The sequence below is a fragment of the Lithobates pipiens genome, unplaced genomic scaffold, assembly GCF_037356315.1.
Source record: "Lithobates pipiens isolate NorthernLeopardFrog02 unplaced genomic scaffold, aLitPip1_a1.2 Scaffold_25, whole genome shotgun sequence".
Classification (NCBI taxonomy): Eukaryota; Metazoa; Chordata; class Amphibia; order Anura; family Ranidae; genus Lithobates; species Lithobates pipiens.
Window position 1 is genome coordinate 130,856,780 of NW_027507787.1, and position 22,583 is coordinate 130,879,362.

The window sequence follows — 22,583 nt, forward strand, 5'->3', positions numbered from 1 at the left end:
GACCTCTCCTCTTGTTTATTGTGTTTGAGCTTCCCACTTAAAATACATGACAGACTCTAAGTGTCTGGTATGGAATTTGTGGGAACCCAATGCCATTTTTTCTATTTCTTGGGGTTCCCGTTAAATTCCAAACCATGCCTCAAGGGGCTAATATGATTTTGGGGGGGCAGGGGGCACTTTTTCTTAATGTAAGCATCACGTTCTCTGTTTTTTACATTTACTTGCCAGTCAGGAATTCCTGGCTGAAAGCTGATTTTGCTGGGAGGGGATGTCTCACTAGTTAGGACACCGACAGGTGCCATCTCCCTAATAACCAAGAAGAAGCTGTTTTTCTTCACACTGCAGTTGGAAATTGCTTGGCCAAACTCATTCATCTGGCCATTCACACAAAATTCTTCATAGACTGTACACAGTGCAGATGTCTCCCTCATTTGTCCTGCTGGTTGAATGTTCTTAGCCTATAGTGTTTTCTCTATTGGTGAATGTTAACTCTCATGGTTCGAATGTTGTTATAGCTATTTTCTTTTAGGAATGAAGGTAGGGGAATGTTACATTAATTCGACAAAAGGTAACAAGGAAACTATTAGACACACAGTACAAACATTATAGGTGGTATTTGTTGTGCTAAATGTTAAGACGTTTGCAAAGTGATTTTTTTATATATATAAATAGACCCCTCAGTACTAAAGGGGTTTTGTTGTGGAGATCAATGATCATTTGATATGAAACACGTTTAATGTACAAATCTTTTATCTTCAGGAATACGCCCCAGACTATGAAGTTACCCAACTGTATGACTGCAACTGGATCGTAGTAAACTGCTCTACACCTGCTAATTACTTTCATGTCCTCCGGCGGCAAATATTATTTCCCTTCCGCAAACCGGTAAACTTTATACAATGATAATAGAAAATAGCCAGCTTGCCTATTTTTACAATTTAATGCATGTGTGTCTTATCATATTTCAGCTCATTATTTTTACACCCAAATCATTGTTGAGGCATCCAGAAGCCAAATCTAGCTTTGAAGAAATGAAAACAGGTTGGTAAAGAGGTGTTTAGTGTGCAGAAGTCACCCATTTACTTCAATAAAATGCATGTCATATGTGAATAGTTGAAAAGAAAAAAAAAAAATTTTTTGTGTATGTGCAGTATAATTAGAACGTGTTTTTTTACTTTTTCATATTTCTAAATCCTTTAAACTCTGGTCCTGGCTCCTAAAGTAGTAGTAAACTCTTCCCATAACATTTGCACACATAAAACAGCAATAAAAACACCACTAATTGCCTGATGTAGATGCCACCTTATTTGCTCTGTTGCCTTGTAATTTGTCCCGTTCTTTGTATTGACGTCACTGGTGCATGCGCATCTCTCCCCCAATTCACAGCACGCTTTTAGTGCTGTCAGTCCATTGAGAAGTAAGCAGTGTCCATCATATCCACTCCCTGCAGTACTGCGCAAAAAAACCCTGCAAGATTACCGTTTCATTCAGACCTTCTTGCTATGCCCCATGTGACCTTAAACATCACAGGGGGTGTAAACATGGGGATAGGATGGCATACTGCAGCAAAGATCTATTAGCTCTCCTGTTTACTTCACGTGGTATAAATATGGTGAAAGAGAGCTTTAGTTTGCCTTATATTATACTTGTCTTGTGGAGACAAACAGGTCAGCGGACACAGTTGCCATTGTAATCTCGGAACTAGAGTGAGGCTTAGCTAAGAAATCATTGCGCATTTGCGAGATTATAGAAAGGACTATTTGAAAGCATGGAAGTACCTGTATATTGGCCTACAGACTCGGAAAACAATAGTTATGATGGCTTAGGCCTGATTCACACCTATGCATTATCAGTGCTTTTTGCATTTTGCAGAGTTGCACTACAGAACGTGTCCCATAGGAAACCATGGTAAATGGACTGTGGTGCAAATCTGCAAAATTAAAAAAGCACTAAAATGCATAAGTGTGAATCAGGCCTTATCCTGAGAAGCACGGTTAGGTAATGCATTAAGGTAAGGTTTTTACTTTAATGCATTACAAACATATGTGTAAGTTCTTAAAGCTGTAAATATCCATTGGTATGAATCACTACCGTGCTCTTCTATAGATATTGACAAGTGGAGGAGAGTCTAATGCCGCGTGCACACGATCAAACAATCGGGTGGAAAAGTCCGGCAAACTCAAGTCCGCCGGACAATCCCCCCGTGTGTAGCCTCCGGCAGACTCTTTTGACCCAAAAGTACAGTGGACTTAGAAAGTAGTTTTGCACTCCAATCTTCCCGCTGGACTTGCATTTCGGCGGACAATCCGGCCGTTGGTATGCCATTCCGCCGTACTTTTGAAATGAACTGACTTTTCCCACCCGGAGAAAAGTCCGCTCATTTCGAGCGGGTCTCCAGGTAGGCAGGGCCCGCGAAAGAGACATCGCTGGCCCCGCCACCTGGTATGGACTTAAAGGGGAACCCCAACGCCAAAAAAAATCAGCGTGGGGGTCCCCCCAGGTCCACATCAGACCCTTGTCCGAGCACGCTGGCCGGCCGGGAAAGGGGGGGACGAGTGAGCGTCCCCCCCATCCTGAGCCGTACCAGGCCCTCAACATGGGGGTGCCTTGGGGAAGGGGGGCGCGCGGCCCCCCCACCCCAAAGCACCTTGTCCTCATGTTAAGGACAAGGGCCTCTTCCCGACAACCCTGGCCGTTGGTTGTCGGGGTCTGCGGGCAAGGGGCTTATCGGAATCCGGGAGCCCCCTTTAATAAGGGGGCCCCGGATACCGGCCCCCCACCCTATGTGAATGAGTATGGGGTACAATGTACCCCTACCCATTCAACTGTGAAAAAAGTACAAAAAAAAACACAAAAAATTGTTTATTGCACAGCTCCGGGGGTCTTCCGTCTTCGGGGGGTCTTCTCGCCGGACTCCTCCATCTTCTTCTAGCTCTTTTGCTAGCGGAGGAGCCTGGCTTTCTTCCTCGCCGCCGCCCTTCTTCCGACTTCGGGGGTCTTGTCCCCCTCTTTGGTTCTTCTGCCGGGCCACCGCGCCTTCTTATAGCTCTTTTACAGGCAGTGGCCCGGTCTTCTGTCGCCGCTGTCGTCGTCGTTGTCGCCTTCTGTTCTTCTCTTCAGATCTTGACTCGTCGCTCCCTCCGCTCACAATGACAGGGACCGGGCTCTGCACTATATATATGTAAATATTTTTTGGTGAAATTTGATCACCTCTGCGATTTTAAATTTTTTTGCGCTATAAACAAAAAAAGAGAAACAATTTTGAAGAAAAAAAAATATTTTTTACTTTTTGCTATAATAAATATATCCAAAAAAAATAAATAAATAAAAATCTTCCTCAGTTTAGGCCAATATGTATTCTTCTACATATTTTTGGTAAAAAAAAAAAATCACAATAAATATATATTGATAGGTTTGTACAAAAGTTAATAACAAAATAGGGGCTAGAATTATGGCATTTTTATTCTAATTATTATTATTATTATTTTTTTTTTACTAGTAATGGCGGTGGGCTGAGACATTGCGGAAGACAGATCGGGCACTTTTGCCACTTTTTTGTGTCAAATTTTTTAAGCGATCAGAGCTAAAAATAGCCACTGATTACCTTATAAATGTCATTGGCAGGGAAGGGGTTAACACTAGGGGGCAATCAAAGGGTTAAATGTGTGTCCTAGGGAGTGTTTCTAACTGCGGGGGAGTGGAACTGCCTGAGGGAGGAGACTAAGCATTAGGAACAACTGATCAGTCTCCTCACCTCTGACATAACGCAGATCTGTCTATTTACATTGACAGACCTCCATTCTGTCTCTGTGTGGAGCGATCGCGGGTGCCCGGCGAGCATCACGACTGCCAGGCATGCACATAGGCGTGCGCGCCCCTGGTGGTCTTAAGGTGGCTGGCATACAGCTACAACGGCTCACCCAGGGGAGCCAACCTGCCACAGTAGAACTGTGGCAGCTGCTTGGGAAGCAGTTAAGGTAAAAAAAAAAAAAAAACTTTTAAGGGCATCTCCCCCCAGAACCACCAAAATACTTACCTGAGCTCTCTGTCACTCTCACTTGTGTATCCCCTTGCCGCCAAGCGTATGCAGATGGGCGTATTTGGCTTTCGGGGGGTATACCGGGATGATGCCCGCAGCCTCAGCCATCATCCCGGTACCGTTTTGCAGAGCCGGCGATCGGCTTTCCAGCCATAACAACTGATGCGGCTAAAAGCGCCGCCCTCCGCCACTATTACCGGGGCTCCCGTTCAATCGGGAGCTCTGATCGAACATCCGATGCCTCCGGTGGCTAGGGACAGACTGGAATGAAGCTGTAAGGGGCTACATTCCAGTCTCCTAATCGTAAACACAGAAGCAACGTCATGACGTCACTTCCGGTTTACTCGGCTGCCAATGGCACCGGTTTAAAAAAAAAAATACAGTATTCAGAATCGCCGAAAACGGCGATCTGAATACTTTGAATACTTTGAAGTGTGAAGGAGAGATCGGCGGTCTTTTAGACCTCCATAAAGAATACCTGTCACCACCTATTACTGTTACAAGGGAGGTTTACATTCCTTGTGACAGCAATAAAAGTGATCAAAAATGTATTTATTTATTTTTTAAAAACAATTTATTAATTTTAAAATAAATAAGATTTTTTTTTTTAAAAGCGCCCCCGTCGCCGTGAGCTCGTGCAGCAAAGAAAACGCATACGGAAGTCGCGCCTGCATATGTAAACGGTATTCAAATCACACATGTGAGGTATCGCCGCAATCGTCAGAGCGAGAGCAATAATTCTAGCACTAGACCCCCTCTGTAACTCTAACCTGGCAACCAGATTTTTTTTTGAAAGGTCGCCTATGGAGATTTTTAGGTACTGTAGTTTGTCGTCATTCCACGAGTGTGTGCAATTATAAAGCGTGACATGTTTGGTATCTGTTTACTCGGCGTAACATTATCTTTCACATTATGCAAACAAATTGGGCTAATTTTTAGTTTTTTTTTTAAATTCATGGAAGTGTCCCTTTTCCCAAAAAGTTGCATTTAAAACACAGGTGCACAAATACCATGCGACATAAAATATTGCAACAATCGCGATTTTATGCTCTAGAGTCTCTGCTAAAAAAATATGACAGGACCTCTTAAATATGAGATCTGGGGTGAAATATATATAATGTTTGGGGGTTCCAAGTAATTTTCTAGCAAAAAATATGGATTTTAACTTGTAAACACCAAATGTCAAAAATAGGCTTAGTCATGAAAAGGGGTATATATACAGTGGATATAAAAATTCTACACGCCTCTGTTAAAATTTCAGGTTTCTGAGACAAAGATAAATCATTTCAGAACTTTTTCCACCTTTTAATGTGACCTATAAACAGTACAACTCAGTTGAACAACAAACTGAAATCTTTTAGGTGGAGGGAAGTAAAAATAAAATAAAATAAGTGTGCACACCCTTAAACAAATCCTTTTGTTGAAGCGCCTTTTATTTTATTACAGCACTCAGTCTTTTTGAGTATGAGTCTATTAGCATGGCATATCTTGACTTGGTATTATTTGCCCACTCTTCTCCAAAAACTCCAAATCAGTCAGATTGCGAGGGCATCTCCTGTGCACAGCCCTCTTCAGATAACCACACAGATTTTCAATTGGATTCCGGTCTGGACTCTGGCTGGGTCATTCCAAAATGAATTATCTTATGGTTAAGCCATTCCTTTGTTGATGTAGATGTATGCACTGGGTTGTTGTCATGCTGATGGATCCTCTTCATGTTCTGCTTTCTAGGAGAAGCCTGAAGGTTTTGGGCCAATATTGACTGGTATTTGGAACTGTTCATAATTCCCTCTACCTTCACTAGGGCCCCTGTTTCAGCTGAAGAAAAACGGCCCCAAAGCATGTTGCTGCCACCACTATGCTTTGCCGTGGTTATGGTGTTTGCTGATGTGCAGTGTTGTTTTTGCTCCAAATATTTATTTTGGAATTATGGCCAAAAAGTTCAACCTTGGTTTTATCAGACCATAACACAAAATTTAGCCGGGCTTGGATATTTTTCTTCGTAAGAAAAGGCTTCCATCTTGCCACTCTACCCCATAGCCCAGACATATGAACAATATTGGAGAATGTTGTCACATGTACCACACAGCCAGTACTTGCCAGATATTCCTGCAACTCCTTTAATTTAGCTATAGGCCTCTTGGCAGCTACCCTGACCAGTTTTCTTCTCATATTTTCATCAGTTTTGAAGGGACATCCAGTTATTGGTAATGTGTGCACAAGAGTTGTGCCAAACTTTCTCCACTTAATGATGACTGTGTTCCATGGTGTATCTAATGCCTTGGAAATTCTTTTGTATCCTTCTCCTGACTGATACATTTTAACAATGAGATCCCTCTGATGCTTTGAAAGCTCTCTGCGGACCATGGCTTTTGCTGTAGGATGCAACTAAGAAAATGTCAGAAAAGACCTACTAGAACAGCTGAACTTTAATTGGGGCTAATCAGAGGCACTTTAAATGATGACAGGTCTCCTATTTTACATGAGCTTGAATGTGATTGCTTAACCACTTCCGGACCGCCCACCGTCATTATATGTCGGCTGTTTGAAGGAGGATTTTGTTATGGCAGCAGCTAGCTGCCATAACCCAGGTATCCTCTTCTTCAGTGAGTGGTCTAGTTTAAGATAAAAGTGGTCTCTGCAGCGGATTCGCCGCAAGATCACTTTTATCGGCAGCGGGAGAGGGCAACCATCCCGCCGTGAGCCGTCGGCAGCGGCCGAGGCAATCGGATCCTTCCTGTGGCCTGACATGGAGATGAGTGAGGGGAAGATGGACCCCACCCGTCTCCACATCATTGCAGGGCGGAAGCGAAGTCAAAATGTCACTTCCGCCCATAGGTCTTAAAGGGCCATTTTTTTTCCATGTTTTTAAAGGACAATTTTTTTTTTTTTTTTATTGCATTTCAGTGTAAATATGAAATCTGAGGTCTTTTTGACCCCAGAGCTCATATTTAAGAGGTCCTGTCATGCTTTTTTCAATTGCAAGGGATGTTTACATTCCTTGTAATAGGAATAAAAGTGCAATTTAAAAATAAAATAAAAAACAGTATAAAAATAAAAGGTAAAATAATAAAAAAAAATTTTTTAAATGAGCCCCGTCCCGACGAGCCTGTGTGCAGAAGAGAACGCATACGTTAGTAGCGCCCGCATATGAAAACAGTGTTCAAACTACACATGTGAGGAATCACCACAATCGGTAGAGTGAGAGCCCTAGACCTCCTCTGTAATATGCAACCTGTAGAATTTTTTTAAACGTCACCTATGGAGATTTTTAAGGGTAAAAGTTTGTCGCCATTCCACGAGCAGGCACAATTTTGAAGCGTGACATGTTGGGTATCAATTTACTCGGCATAACATTATCTTTCACAATATAAAAAAAATTGGGCTAACTTTAATGTTGTATTATTTTTTTAATTCAAAAAAGTGTCTTAAAAAAAAAAAAAAAAAAGTGTGCTTGTAAGACCGCTGAGCAAATACGGTGTGACAGACGGTGTCGGGACGCTTCCCGGAAGTGACGCAATCGAGCTCGAGGCTCGTTTATACACTGCATATGAAACTTGTCTGCTTGTGAGTACAAATTTGTTTTGCTGTAATAAATCATATGTGTTAAAAACTACTACACTATGGGGCTCCCTTCCTCCTTATTTCTCTAACCCCTGATATACATACCAATTACCGAGGCTAATCCCCCCCCCCCCCCCTCCACGCTGAGTGCTGCTGAGCAAATACTTAAAGGGACCAACACAGCGTAATAGGCAGGAGACGCCAGGATTTGGGGACATCGGGACAAGACCTTGAGGGATAAAGAGCAGGAGTCCTGAGGATATATATATCACATGCTGTTACCTTACAGCTGTAAGGTAAGGGGACACCCATATTCCGACCACACAGGACCACGTGGGATATATTCACCTTTCTCACCACCATCACCGATAACATTGCTCTGTGCACATATATTCAGACACCAGCACTATATGCTATTTGTTGTTATATGCGACTTTTGACATAAATCGCCACTGGTTATCGCACAAAACAGAATGGACACATTCCGATAAATGTTATTGTTTAATTTTTTTTAGATAATTTCTTGTAGGTATTGTACACAGCTTTTTTGATTATTTTGAGGGATTTGCTTTACTCCCTTAACACCAACACTGCTTATGCGTTTACTATATACATTTTTTTTATTTTTTTTATTTTTTTATTTTTTTTTTCCTTCTCTGTCATTTTTTGCACAATTGAATTACTGAGTCACTCACTGTCGCATAAATATTGGTTTGAGTATTTTATGGTAGAGGACACCTGCACGGATTTTGTTCTATCAATTTTATGGCACTAGCACTTTATGCAACTTTTGTCAGCTACAATTAACCACTCCCTGCACAAATGATTTATTGAGTTGGCGACTGTTTTATGTATATTGCTTAATTTATAGCAGAACATTCCACCCACCCATTCACCTTTAGCACTGGCACTTTATGCGATTTTGTCAGCTTGAACGAATCGCATTGCGATTCACTATTGTTTGTGACTGCTTTATTTATATTGTTTTATTTACTTTTTAGGTGTAGTAGATATTTTCATGATTTCATTTCTTGGCACTGGCACTTTATGCAATTCTGTCAGCTTTAACAAATCGCATTAGGGATCACCAGTTTTAAGTATTGTGATTCCTTCTTTCTTTTTTTTTTTTTTCCATTCAAGATTTTTATTGAACATAAATGAATATACATATCGTTGGGGTACAACCATACAAACAAAAGGGTATAACGACGGAGGTACAAACAAGTCATACAGGTTCCAAAAATAAAGTCAATACAAAAGAGTACCTTAGCATGAATGACTGTGAGCTGCAGAAAATATAAGACAAGGTTTACAGGAGAAGCTTTTCTTGAACAACCTTAGATAATGGTTGTAAACACATAGCAAAAGGGGATTTTCGAATTCCGTACATATGGAATTGTGAGTGACACCAAGGTTCCAATACAGAGTCCTGTTTAGAAGCAAGCATCACGAAAGTCAGCAATGTGAGTTTCGAGAGTTAGGGTGAGTAGATATTTGTCTGGAGATCATTCAATCGTCATGTGTGTCTTTTGAGTCTTATGTGCGGTAAGGGCTACTAGGTAACCAGACCAGCTGGTGTCTTAAGTTGTACCCGCTAGAGGCGTAAATGGGAATGGGAGTTGGGAGGGGATTAAGGACAGGAAGGTGGTGTGTGGGGGGAGTCTATAACAATAAACATATGAGTTTGTAATGGGATTCCCAGAAAAAAAAAACAAAAAAAAATGGGGGTAGGAAAATTTAATCTTGGAGGGAGGAAGCAAATGAGGGAGGGGAAGGGGAGGAAGAGACCGGGTCCGTCCGGGGGGGGCACGAGCCGCCAGTCTAGCCTCGGACTTTGACCAGTCTCCCCCACCCCCCCCACGTTACAGGTATGTGCACATATCATAGGGGAGGAGGAATGCGTTTGCTCAATTGGCATGAAGTTGCATGGTGCGTTTGTACTCTGGGGTCGTCTTAAAATGGGACCAGCAGGCCCACCGTGCATTATGTTTCGTAATGGTCTCCTGGGAAATAGCTATGAGTTCTTCCATTTCAGCATTTCTATTAATCCTCATAAACCATTCCTTGATTGATGGAATCGTAGAAGTGCCCCAATGAACAGGGATGCACAACTTTGCTGCATTTAGCAGGTGCATTATTAAAGACCTAAAATAAGTGCGTCTAGATAAAGTGGTGTGATGAAGTAATAGTTGAGCTGGGGAGAATTCCAGAGAGTAAGAAGTTATTGTCGAAGTTAATTTGTGAACTTCCTGCCAGAATTTTTGGGCGTGAGAGCCCGGTTCGGTTTTGCATCGCCAACATAGGTTTGAGGTGGCCGGCGCGTATTTGTTGATAAGGGTTGGGACTCTATACCAGCGATTGAGAATTTTGTAACCGTTCTCTTGTGTGGATACGTTTATCGAGCCCTTGAGAGTGTATTCAAATATTTGTTCCCATTGGTCTTCTGAGATGGAGATTGCAAGCGCCTTCTCCCAATAGTGACAGTTTTTATGTTTCCTTGGGTGGTTACTAAAGAGGATCTGATAAATGTATGATACCAAGTGTCTTTGTGGTACAGACTCCGAGCATAGCGCTTCAAATGGAGTCAGCGCTCTGGTCCAATGTGATCTGTGTTGGGGGCTAGATAGGAAATGCTGAATTTGTAAGTAAGGCCATAGGGATAGTTTCTTATCCTTCATTTGTGTAGCTAGTCTTTCCCGAGACATGAGGGAGTTGCCCTGGAAAAAGTGCTTAACTCTCATGTGAGTGTGTGGCCACCCAGAGGCCAGAAATTTCGGGGACATTCCCGGGGGGAAATCCGGGTTGGCTCGGATTGGTGTCATAGGTCCCGGTATTGTGGCTAGGTGTGATGTGGAACATGCTTTGTGGAAGTAACGCAGAGCGGGGCCTACAAGAATATGTGTGGAGGCTGTGGGCGGGATACGATTGGCTGGTAGCCATGGGGCTGTCGCTAGGGGCATTCCCGCTAGTTGGTCTTCTAAGTCTACCCATTTTTTAGTAGATGCATGGATGTTCCAATCCACTATTCTAGTGAGCAGGCATGCCCTGTAGTAAGTTGGCAAGTCGGGAAGACCTATGCCCCCTCTAGACACGGGGGTTGCCAGGAGTTCAAATTTAATGCGGGGGCGTTTGTTGCGCCAGAGAAACAGGTGGCTGTTGGCTTTCACTTGTGCTGTGGGATGAGCGTAGAGTGTGAGAATCATTTTGAGCATCTTTTCCCCTAGACCTATCGATCTAAGGGTCTCAGACATGTAATCCCAGGCCACTCTGTCGAATGCCTTCTCCGCGTCTAGTGATAAGAAGAAGCCTTTCTGATCGGAAGATTGTAGGTAGGAATGGATATTAATGACTTTGATAGTGTTATCTCTGGCTTCCCGGCCAGGAATGAAGCCTACCTGATCAGGGGAGATGAGATGCGGGATCAGCGGGAGAAGGCGATTGGATAGAATTTTGGCCAGAATCTTTGTGTCCACATTAAGGAGCGAAATTGGGCGGTAGTTCGTAACTAAAGTATGGTCTTTCCCATCCTTCGGAAGCACAGTTATGTGTGCCTCCAAAAGACGATGTGAGGGGGTTTCTCCTAATGTAATTGAATTTAGTGTGGTTAAGAGAGGGCCACTGAGGTTGTTCAGGAAGGTTTTGTAGTATATGGTGGTGAACCCGTCTGGGCCTGGGCTCTTGCCATTTTTCATTTGCTTAAGGGCTTGGATAAGTTCCTCCCCGGAAATTGGTTTTTCCAAAGAGGTGGCTGTTTCTTGGGACATTGGAGTGGGTGCGTACTGGGATAGGAAGTCCCTAATAGCAGATGTCCTTTGTTCCTGAGGAGTCTGTTGGGGGTTCTGGTGGGCTATGTTGTAAAGGGTACGGTAATATCGTTCGAAGCATGCTGCTATATCTCTGTTATTGGTCGCTAGAGACCCATCAGGGTTCCTAATCTTTCGAATCGTTTGTGAAGCTCTCTTCCCCTGCAACGCCCTGGCTAAGAGTGTTCCATTTTTGTTACCATGTTCATAAAATAGCTTACGGGAAAGTGTAAGTTTTTTTCTTATTTTCAGATTCAATTCATCAAGCAGGAGAGCTCGTGCGTGTATGAGATCTTGCAGTGCCAATGTAGCCTGTGTTTTTTTATGTGCTACCTCTAGCGATTTAATTTGCGCTAACAACTCTCGGATACGCGCCTGTTGCAGATGCTTACGTTTAGCTGAAAGCCTTAGGAATTCCCCCCTAACTGAACATTTGTGAGCTTCCCACTGCGTGATGGGGTGTGTGTCTGGTGTGTTATTTATGCTAAAGAATGACTCTAGGAATGATTGTATGTGATCTAGATTGGCCTGGTCTGTCAGAAGTGAAGGGTCCAGGCGCCAGGTTTTGGACCTGTCCAGTGATGCCGGTAGTGTCAGTGAAATGGAAATGGGGTGATGGTCTGAGATATACATAGGTTCAATGGTGGCTTTGGTTAGTAGGTGTAGATCCTGTTGGGAGATAAATAAGTAGTCGATTCTGGAATACCTCTGGTGAGGAGGAGAGAAAAATGTGTAATCTTTTCCATCAGGATTAAGAGTACGCCAAGAGTCGTGTAGGAGTAGGCTATGTATTTGTGATTGGATCTGACGCAAGGCTCTATAAGGGATCGAAGAGGTCCCCGTTGAAGAATCGAGTACAGGATTAAGGGGAGCATTGAAGTCCCCGCCTAGAATAGTTAGACCAGATTGAAAAGAGGCTAGAAGAGAGGTAAGTTTGCGAAAGAAAGGGACGTGTTTCACATTGGGTGCGTATACGTTGACCAGGGTAACCGGCCTATTGTGTAAATGACCCTTGACGAAGAGGTATCGGCCTTCTGGATCTGACAATGAGTCCGTAACCTCCAAGGGGCAATTTTTCGCTAACAATATCGATACACCTTTCGACTTAGCTAGGGGGTTCGTTGCGTGGAATGCCGTAGGATACTGATAATTCTCTAATTTTGGTATGTTATTAGATCTGAAGTGCGTTTCTTGTAGTAGAATTACGTCAGCCTTGTTGCTTTTCATCATCGTGAGAACCTGCGATCGTTTTTCTGGGGTGTTTAGCCCCTTTGCATTAAGGGAGATTATTTTAAACGTGAGAGGATTCTGGGAGTTGATGGGAGACATGATGTCGAGTACGGTCAGATGTAGATAGGATAGATTATTGGTAAATACCGTGCCCGAGCGTCAAAAAAAAAAAAAGGGGGGGGGGGAACCCCACAGAAGAGGGAAACTCCCTGGGAGGGGGGGTGGGGACGAAGGGAGTGTTAAACCGGTGGAAGAAATAGGCCTGCTATTCTTCCCGAAACAGTCTAGGGTTACCGGATGAATACAGCAGAGATACCGAGTCTGCTGTGTGGGGGTTGCTAGGATCGGTCGTGTCAAGCCTCGACCCGTCTCAGAGGACCAATGTGTGTATGTCAGAGGATGGTCTAAGTGTGATGTGGGGTGTGTGGAAAGGGAGTCATTCAGTGTATCAGCGGGGCACCCTGATAGAGTATCAGAGCATGTCAGAATCATTGTCGAGGTGAGGAACCATTTTATCGTGACTATCTATGTGCAAAAACACAAACATATGCGTGTGACAAGGAAACCTAAGATGATAGTAAAAAAAAAAAGGGGCGGCCCGGAATTATTGATCATGAGGGCAGCCGCAACAAGTAATGGAAATCTCAACCAGAAATAAACAAATAAACCAAGAGAGAGAGAGCACATACATGTAAATGAAACAAATTAAGCTATGGATCTGCACAGGTGAGGTAAATACCCACACGGGTCGCCACAATAGGGGAAGTGGGAGCATGGCCCAGAAGTATCTCATTAGTGTGCACTTCCTCGGAAATTGGAAAAGGTGATGCACAGGTAAATGTGAGGATGCGTGCAGAGGTCAGAAACCTTAAGTGATGCGTCCAAGGTGTGAGTCTAAAATAAGGTTGGAACAGCCACTCTCTGCGATATAAGACAATATGTGCCCTAAGGGAATAGAATATGCATGCATGTGGTCTCTCAGCGGTCCGCCAATACACAAATGCGGGTATACAAAGATCTGCAGGACAAGAGGGGGTACAGCAACCAAGACTATCTGTAGTGACTGTTACAGAGGCAAGAAGAGGCTCTTGCTTAGTGCTTGGGCATGGGTGCGGGTGGGAAACCCCCCTCCTTGGTTGGGATGTGGGAAGGCCCCGATGGGGACCAGAAAAGCCTCCGCTAAGACTCTCAACCCCTCCCCAGGGGGTATTAGGAAGGGCATACGATGCAATGCTGGACCCCCCCCTGTCCTGCGCAATCAGGGAAATACATAAATAAGTATAAGCACATATATATTTAGTGAACTGAACATGTCTCCACTTGCAGTATGTAGCAAAGCTAATCAAATATTCTAGCGGCAAACTCAGTTATTGTCCCATACCCCATCTCGGTGCAGTTGAATCCGGTACCATCCAGAAGCGTTGACAGATTGGTGGAAGTCCTGCTGCTTTATATCTGTGGGGTGTGTTGAGATGCTGAGACGTACTTAGACCTTAGGGAAACATGTCCTTCTGTATGAATGGGGGAGAGATGAGACTCCTCCGATTCCAGAGATCTGGTGCACGGACGAGTGTTTCCATACATGGAGTAGCTTACCCAAGAGGTCGAAAGTAAGAGAACATGTGGGCGGAGTCACCCCATCTCTAAGTCAGCCCAATATGAGGTATGATACCCCCTTTGTGGACAAGATACTTTTTGGAAGAGAGCTATTGAATTGCCATCACAAGTAAATAGATGAATAAAATAAAAAGCCAAATCGTAGAGTCTTGTGCGCCTAATACATAGATTCGAGAATAATTCCCAAACATCAGGCAGTATCCTTGCTGGCTGGATGCGATATCAGTAAAGGACATGAGAGCCTGGATAAACAAATACTCCCGTGGGTGCAGGCCGTAAGGTGAAAGAATCACAGAGAGCGGAGGTAACCGAAGATATTCAAGTAGCCAGAAACTGATACGAAGTACGGAAGGAACACTTCTAACCGATAGCTATTTTACTATAGAGTGGAAAACTTATAGTTTGTGGCAACGCATAAAGGGGCGAAGGAAGTCTGTGGATCCATAGCTGTCAGCAGTAGGAGTATGCCCCCTCAGGCCTCCTGCCGAGGCCGTCTGTGAACTGGCGATGCTGAAGGGCTACCGTTTGCCCGGGGAGGCCTCGCCTGAGGTGGGGGTGAGGACGGAGGCGACCTCTGGCGACGATGTCGCTGCGCGTTCCATTCCATGGCATCCTCTCCCTGGTCAGCGATCCGGGGGGTTGAGCTGCGATGTTCGTTGTGCCAATCAGGCAAAGGTGGGATAGGCACATTCAATATGTTGCAAAATTGTCACAGGTCCTCCGGGACCCGGAGGAGGGCTGTGCGACCCATCACTGATGCGGATAGGCAAAAGGGGAACTTCCACCTGTAGGCGATATTTCTCGCTCTCAAAACATCTAATAAGGGACGGAGATCTTTCCGATGTTGAAGGGTAATTGGTGACAAGTCCTGAAAAAGCTTGATTTCAGAGCCTTCATGGAGCACCTGCCTTCTGTCCCTTGCGCGTCTGAGAATTTCTTCTCAGGGGAAAATTCACAAGACAGCAAATGACGTCGCGTGGTGGATCTGTTTCTCTACCCCTGGGACGCAGAGCCCTGTGTAAGCGTTCAAATTCTATTGGCGAGTCAGGAGGTCTATCTAGCAAACCATTAAAAATTGCTTGAACGCATTGTTGAAGGTTGCCGGGGTCGACATTTTCAGGCAGGTTTCTGATCCTTATATTGTGTCTTCGTCCTCTGTTCTCAAGGTCCTCTAAATGCCTACTCATCTCCCTTATTTGTATGGAGTGATGGTCTGCGGTTCGCGTCACTTGCGTGATGGCGGTTTCCTGCATGTTGGTGATCTGTTCCATCCTGTCCAGCCGTGTGGCCATAGCTTGCACATCCAGCCTGAGGTCACCAATAGCTGCAGCCAGAGTGCTCTTTATATCTGAGGCGATGGACTGCATATCATGTAGGAACAGTGGCTGGGCAGCGCTGGCTGTGTTGTGCACTGTATCGTGTGCTGGGCAGGACTGACTTATAGACGAGCGCTCTGGGCTGGCAGTACGAGAGCGCGCTGTCTGGGATGCGGCCTGTGTGAGTGGTGGCGTGTCCCGCTGTTGCGGCCGGAAGATCGCGGGAATCCCGCTGCTATGCTGACTCTCTCCCCCCCGCGGGGACCGGGACCTCGGCGCTGAGGTGTTCCGGTCTCCCTTACCCATGGTTAGCTGGGGTATGTCCTCCGTGGAGCTCGAGTTTGTCCTCGATGAGCGGGAGCTTTCTCCTCAGGCGGCCATTCACGTCCGGCGCCAAGCCACGCCCCCCTTCTTTCTTTATGCTTGTTTATTACATTTGTTTCTTATCCTGAATATTATCATGTTATAGCGGTGAGGGTCCCCCACCACCCCCTCATAAAATACGCACAACTTTTTATATACCATCGTCCACTTTTTTACGATAATATTTATATCACCTACAATCTTAGTGCCTATATAATTTATTAGCCTCCTAGGCCAAATTTCCTGTCATAGTACCGCGCATCCCTACTTTTTTATCTTTCTATTCTGTTACTGGGACTCAAGCACCCCATTTCAGTGTATGCAGCAGTACGAATACCGGATTCCTTCCTGATTAGGCGCAGGAATAACTTTTCTCTCATTCACCTTGTTAAACCACTGCCTCTCAATAAGCAGCGGCATTGTCAACCTGCCATGCAGTCTTTTAGTTGGTTATTTATCAGATCTATCAGAAAGGCAGACCATCAGACAGCTAAAGGGTACCATCATTTAGAGCAGCCTTTTCACAACAGTGGTGCCCCCAGAGGTCCTCAGGGGTTCCGCAGGATCCTGGTAGAAAAAGGCTGTCAGATGAGCCCTGGGAGCCCAGTCAGACATGGCAAAGTGAAAGTAAAGGGAGTGCAGTACTTGGCTGTGTGAGGGAAGGTACTTTACTACAACTTTTGAAAGGGCTGTGTACATGTGTGTGTTTGTCTGTGTACATGTTTCTGTGTGTGTGTGCATGTGTCCCATATGTATGTGTGTCTGTGCGTGTTTGTACATGTGTTTATATGTGTGGCACACGTGTTTGTATGTGTGTGTTTTAATGTGTGTATTTGGTTTTTTATATCTGTGTATGTATGTTACTTTTAACCCTGACCCCTATTCCTATACTATCAGAACTGCTTTTAAGGTCTTTTTCATAACGGCAGCAAGGACTGCCACTCCTCTGAAAAGCAATCCATGCTCATATTACTTTTCAGATGCATTTGACAGGCTGGAAAGTAGTAGTCTGTCACCTCCTTGCCATCTGTTTTAACCCCGTAAATGCAGCATCACCGCGCGGAACCATGTGCAATACATACACTTACAGGGGTGTTGCAGTGAAGCCCCATTTACTTAGGGGTATACTTTTAGCTGCAGCTACAGCATGTGTACACTCACAGCTGCTTTCTCTGCAGCTAAAGGGAGAGTAGTTGGGAGTGGTAAAAACAGCTCAACCACAGAGTTTTACCGCCCTCCAACCTCACATGTGAACAAGCCCTTGGTTAACATATGTGTGGCTGCATGCTGTGTGTAGTAGGGCAGCTCATTCATTTCAATGCGCTGCCTATGGGCACCTGCAGGTAGGGGCAAGGGGGGTCAAGTGCCCCCCCTCCGGAATCGAGGATTAGATCTTAAATACAGCACAGTTGCGTGGCTACCTGGGTGCCACCCGCCAGTGGGATGACACCATCAAGGTGCTGTCAAGCCCCCCCATCAGTGTAGTGTGACTTTGACTCTTTTCCCTGCTCAGTCCAGCAGAGAACTCGGCGGCACTGTTACAGGAGAAAGGCGAGCTGCAGGCTGTCAGACGTTTCCCCCGCTCACCCTCCCTTTCTCCTGTCAGGGAGTAGAGACGGTGGCTCTTACCAGGTTCCCCGCCCAGCTTCCCCTGCTCTGTTCCTTCCCTATTGGCCATAACTGAGGGCCAATCAAAGGAGACTAGGAAAGGAGAGCATCGTGGGACATGTAGTCCCAAAGATTGGTGGCCCCATTTTCCACAGGGAGGAGGCTACAGCTCAATGAAGAGAGAGATTGAGAGACTGCAGCCTGGAAAAAAGCTGAGGGAGAGAGTGCTACAGGACCAAGAACAAGGAGTGTGCTGGGCAGAAGCCAGAGAGAGCAACACATTGCCCAGCACCACCAGAGAGAGCGCCACGCTGCCCAGCGCCACCAGAGAGAGCGCCACGCTGCCCAGCGCCACCAGAGAGAGCGCCGCGCTGCCCAGCGCCACCAGAGAGAGCGCCACGCTGCCCAGCGCCACCAGAGAGAGCGCCACGCTGCCCAGCGCCACCAGAGAGAGCGCCACGCTGCCCAGCGCCACCAGAGAGAGCGCCACGCTGCCCAGCGCCACCAGAGAGAGCGCCACGCTGCCCAGCGCCACCAGAGAGAGCGCCACGCTGACTAGTCCCACCAGAGAGAGCCACGCAGCCCAGTGCCACCAGAGAGAGAGACTGAGCCACTACCAGGGTACAGACATGCTACACTACTGACCAGAGTCGCCCCCGGGGAACGCAGAGGGAGCAATCATCCTGCTAGAGGGATCACTGCTGTAGTTTCCCTGGGTCTGGTAAGAGGGCCTGTTGGCCATTATCCATTACTTATCCCAAGGACTGTACTACGTCTGCGGTCTCTGACCATGATAATGTGATAATGACATTGTTGAAAAGGGGCGGTGCATGTGTGACCCTAAAATTGCAGACACCCATGGGGCTACCCTACCCGCACATGTTTGACAATGTGTGGGGTACTATTAAGAATTATTGGCACCCCTAAAGAGCAGAGAATTTGTCTGCATGTCAGGAATGAGTGCAATTTGCGTGTGTTCCATGGCACAGGGTAATGTAAACCAAGCCTTTGGCGGGTGCCTCAAGACTGAAAACACATTTTCAAGAGTGCCCTGACTGGGAAAAGGCTGAGAAACACTGATATACAGTAGGAGTCTGGCAAGAAACTTTGCAATAGATTAACAAAAAATATGATAAAAGAAAACTGTATACAGCTAGGTACAATACCAAACATACTGAAAAATTGATTTAGGGCTTGTTCACACTTGCTTAAAATACGCTTTTCAAATGCCCCTATAGTGTTAGGCTGAATTCACACCTATGCAGTTTTAGTGCTTTTTGCATTTTTCAGATTTGCACCACAGACCGTGTTCCATAAGAAACCATGTTAAATTGACTAGTGCAAACCTGCAAAATGCAAAAAGCACTAAAAATGCATAGGTGTGAATCCAGCCTTAATGCACGTTAATGAGTGTGGTTGATAAGCATTTAATGAGCATTGAAAAACGGCTCCACCAAATGTCCTATGATAGTTTGTGGCGCAGTTGACGTGCATTTTTGGCACCACAAATGCCTAAAATTAGCTAATGTACTACAGCGCTGCGACCACGTCACAACCACTCCAGCATGTGTTACCACAGACTTGAATGGAAGGAGTTGAAGTGCTTCAACTCCTTTCAGACTTGACATGGGGCTTAAATTTTAAAGCGAAGGGACGCTAACGCTTGATGTTTTGATAATGTGAACAGCATTGTGTGCTGTCCAGAGTATCATTTGCGGAGGCGTTTAAGGGGCATTAAAAATACCCCTCAAATGCCTGCTTTCAATGCCAGTGTGCACTACACCTTAGGATTTACATGCACTTTAATTTGTGGTGTAAAGTCAATTAATAAATTGTACTGCTTCATTGGCATGAAAACTAGCTTTTGTTATGAGTAATAGTCAGTGCTTGGGCGTCTAGATTTACAAAAGCACGTTTTTCATTCATATAAAAAATGAATTTATTTAAGCAAATGTATTCAAACAGCAATGCATCTTGTAGATGAAAACAACCACAGTGGCTCTGCTAAACCATTAACCATTAGGATTTCTTTGTGACATAAGGTACAGTCTTCCAACGTGTGATTCCTGAGAGTGGAGCAGCTTGTCACAATCGTCAGGATGTGAGACGGGTCATTTTCTGCACCGGGAAGGTTTATTATGAGCTTGTCAAGGAAAGGCATCAAAAACAGCTGGAAAGCCAAATAGCAATCACACGGCTGGAGCAGGTAACATGTTCCTCAGTATTAATCTGTTAGACAGAGAATATTTTGACAGCCAGTTTTGTTACAAAACAAATGATCAGGATAATTGAGGCACAAAGTTAAATATTCGTCCTGTCGCATAAGTGAAAGATGTGGAGAAAATGTTACTGATTAGCAACAGCATGAGAGTTTGATAAATACTTTGTCTTTAAGTGGGTTTATTACCTCCTCGCTCATAATTTTTCTTTTATTAGCAGACATTGGGGGGCATTCTGAAAGACGGCTTATTTGTGCCAGTCCTGCACATGCACCAAAAGTGGGGTTAATTGCAACAAATTCAGGAACATGTTATGTCATAATGCAGTATGTTAATGTGGTGATGGGAAAAAATGGTGCAGATAGAAAAAATTTAGTACATGATAGAAAATTGTCGCTCACACCTCAAACCTGCAATAATAACCTCACATATGGCACAATCCCCACACAGTTGCTGGTACAATTTAGAAGTGCAGTGATAGTGAAGAATTGGCTTTAACCACTTCAGCTCTGGATGGTTTACCCCCCTTCATAACCAGGCAATTTTTTGTGATACAGCAGTGCCTTACTTTACATAAAAACTGCGCGGGCGTGCAATGCTGTACCAAAAAAAAAGTATGCCCTATTTTTTTTACACAAATAGAGCTTTATTTTGGTGGTGTTTGATTACCTCTGCTGGTTTTTATTTTTTGCGTTATATACAAAAAGAGACCAACAATTTAGGGAAAATAAAATCTATATTTTTTACTTTCGGCTATAAAACATTCCCAATAATTTTTTTTTAATAATATCAAATTTCTTCATCAATTTGGCCAATATGTATTCTGCTACATATTTTTGGTAAAAAAAATCCCAATACGTGTATATTGATTGGTTTGCGCAAAAGTAACAACGTCAACAAACTATGGTATATTTTTATTTTTTTCAACTAGTAATGGTGGAGATCAGCGACTTATAGCGGGACTGTGATATTGCGGCGGACAAATCGGACACCTAACTGACACTTTTGACACTTTTTGGGGACCCGTGACACCAATACAGCGATCAGTGCTAAAAAAATGTTACTGTACTAATGACACTGTCAGGGAAGTTAACGGGCGATCAAAGGGTTAAATGTGTTTCCTAGGAGTGAATGCTAACTGTGGGGGAGGTGCTTTGACTTGGGGAATGTAAAGATTTGTGTTCCTGCTTTGCAGGAATACAAGATCAGCACATTCCCCTCACAGAACGGCAATCTGCCTTTCACACAAATGATCAGCAGGTCCCTGTGGACATTGTGTCAGATCACGTACCAGGTATGTTATCTGGCACAGAGAGGTTGCCCTGCCGCAGTAAATCTAAGCAGTTAAACATGAATGCCTTAAAGGGTTAATAGCCAGAGCGCAAATGACCTTTGTTTTTCCTATGCAAAATTCTGCAAAAAAGTGAGGTTTCCACCTAAATATACATACCCGACTCTAATCCTAAAATAAGGGGGCCCCCAGATATCTGTCAACCACCCCATACTTGCATGGGTATGGTTATTCATGCACAAAAAAGAAAAGAAAAATTCAATGTGAATAAACACATACATTGTAGTAAAAAGCCTTTACAAAGAAAAAAAAATGACTAGCTCAGCATTCTGTCGCATGCCTGGCCACAGCTGACCGACCCCCAGGCTGCAGCTTGAATGTAAAAAAAGGGGCAAAGATTTTTTGAGGGTTAGTATGGTCAAGCCCGGGGGAGTGGTCTGAGCATGGCTGAGTGAGGGCGTGCAGAGTCTGTGCTCCTAGCTGAACCGCCAGTCATAGGTGATTTTCACCTGAGGATCCCAGTATTTCACCCCGAGGCGGAGGTCAGCTGCCGGGCACATCGCGGAGACTACGGTTGTAGCTAAACCCCACGAGGTGGCGAGCGCTCGGACAAACGGGGGAGATGAAAAGCGCAATCGAGGCTGGGAACGGCAGAGAGGAAAACGAAGGAGCTACCCCTCGCACTAAACGACCGGAAGTGGAGGTGAGCGTGCGAGCGAATAGGGGGGAGATGAAAAGCTCAACCGAGGCTGGGAACGGCAGAGAGGAAAACGAAGGAGCTACCCCTCGTATTAAACGATCGGAAGCGGAGGCGAGTGCGTGGACGAACAGGGGAGAGATGGAAAGCTCAACCGAGGCCGGGAACGGCAAAGAGGAAAACGGAGGAGTCACCCCTCGTAGTATACGATCGGAAGCGGAGGATCTGAAGAGCTTAAAGGGGTTGTAAAGGTAATTTTTTTATTTTCTACATAGTTTCCTTTAAGCTAGTGCATTGTTGGTTCACTTACCTTTTCCTTTGATTTCCCTTCTAAATGTTTTTTTTCTTTGTCTGAATATCTCACTTCCTGTTTCTCCTCAGTAAACTTCTCACCATCATCTGAGCTGGTGGTTAGTCAGCCAGAACAGCTTACTGAACAGCTTACTGAGGGGGAACAGGAAGTGAGAAATTCAGACAAAGAAAACAAAGGAAAAAAAACATTTAGAAGGGAAATCGAAGGAAAAGATAAGTGAACCAACAATGCACTAGCTTAAAGGAACCTATGTAGAAAATAAAAAATTTACCATTACAACCCCTTTAATCCAGGCTCTACCAACGAAAGCCGATATAGAGGCTCTCATTAAGAGAGTGGAGGAGACACACCGCGCTGAGATTCAGCAAGTACACACTGAGATCCAGGTCATTTCCGACCGCTTGATAGCGGGGGAGGTAAGAGTGTCCTCATTTGAAGGAAAAATGGAGAGAGTGGAAAGGGAGAGCAAAGAGCAGGGTGAGATGTTGGTGGAGATGCAGCTTCAGATCGAGGAACTTGAAGA

The 22,583-nt window shown here is 44.7% G+C and overlaps 1 protein-coding gene across 4 annotated transcripts in view; it reads left to right on the forward strand.

The window, feature by feature from the left end:
- Positions 1–22,583, forward strand: part of OGDHL (oxoglutarate dehydrogenase L) — a 344,487-nt gene that overhangs the window by 298,791 nt on the left and 23,113 nt on the right. For all 4 annotated transcript variants that reach the window (XM_077454880.1, XM_077454883.1, XM_077454884.1 and 1 more), the window contains 3 exons: positions 760–885; positions 969–1,041; positions 19,583–19,746. In XM_077454880.1, the coding sequence (XP_077311006.1) occupies positions 760–885; positions 969–1,041; positions 19,583–19,746 (363 nt within the window). The remainder of the gene's footprint in view (positions 1–759; positions 886–968; positions 1,042–19,582; positions 19,747–22,583) is intronic.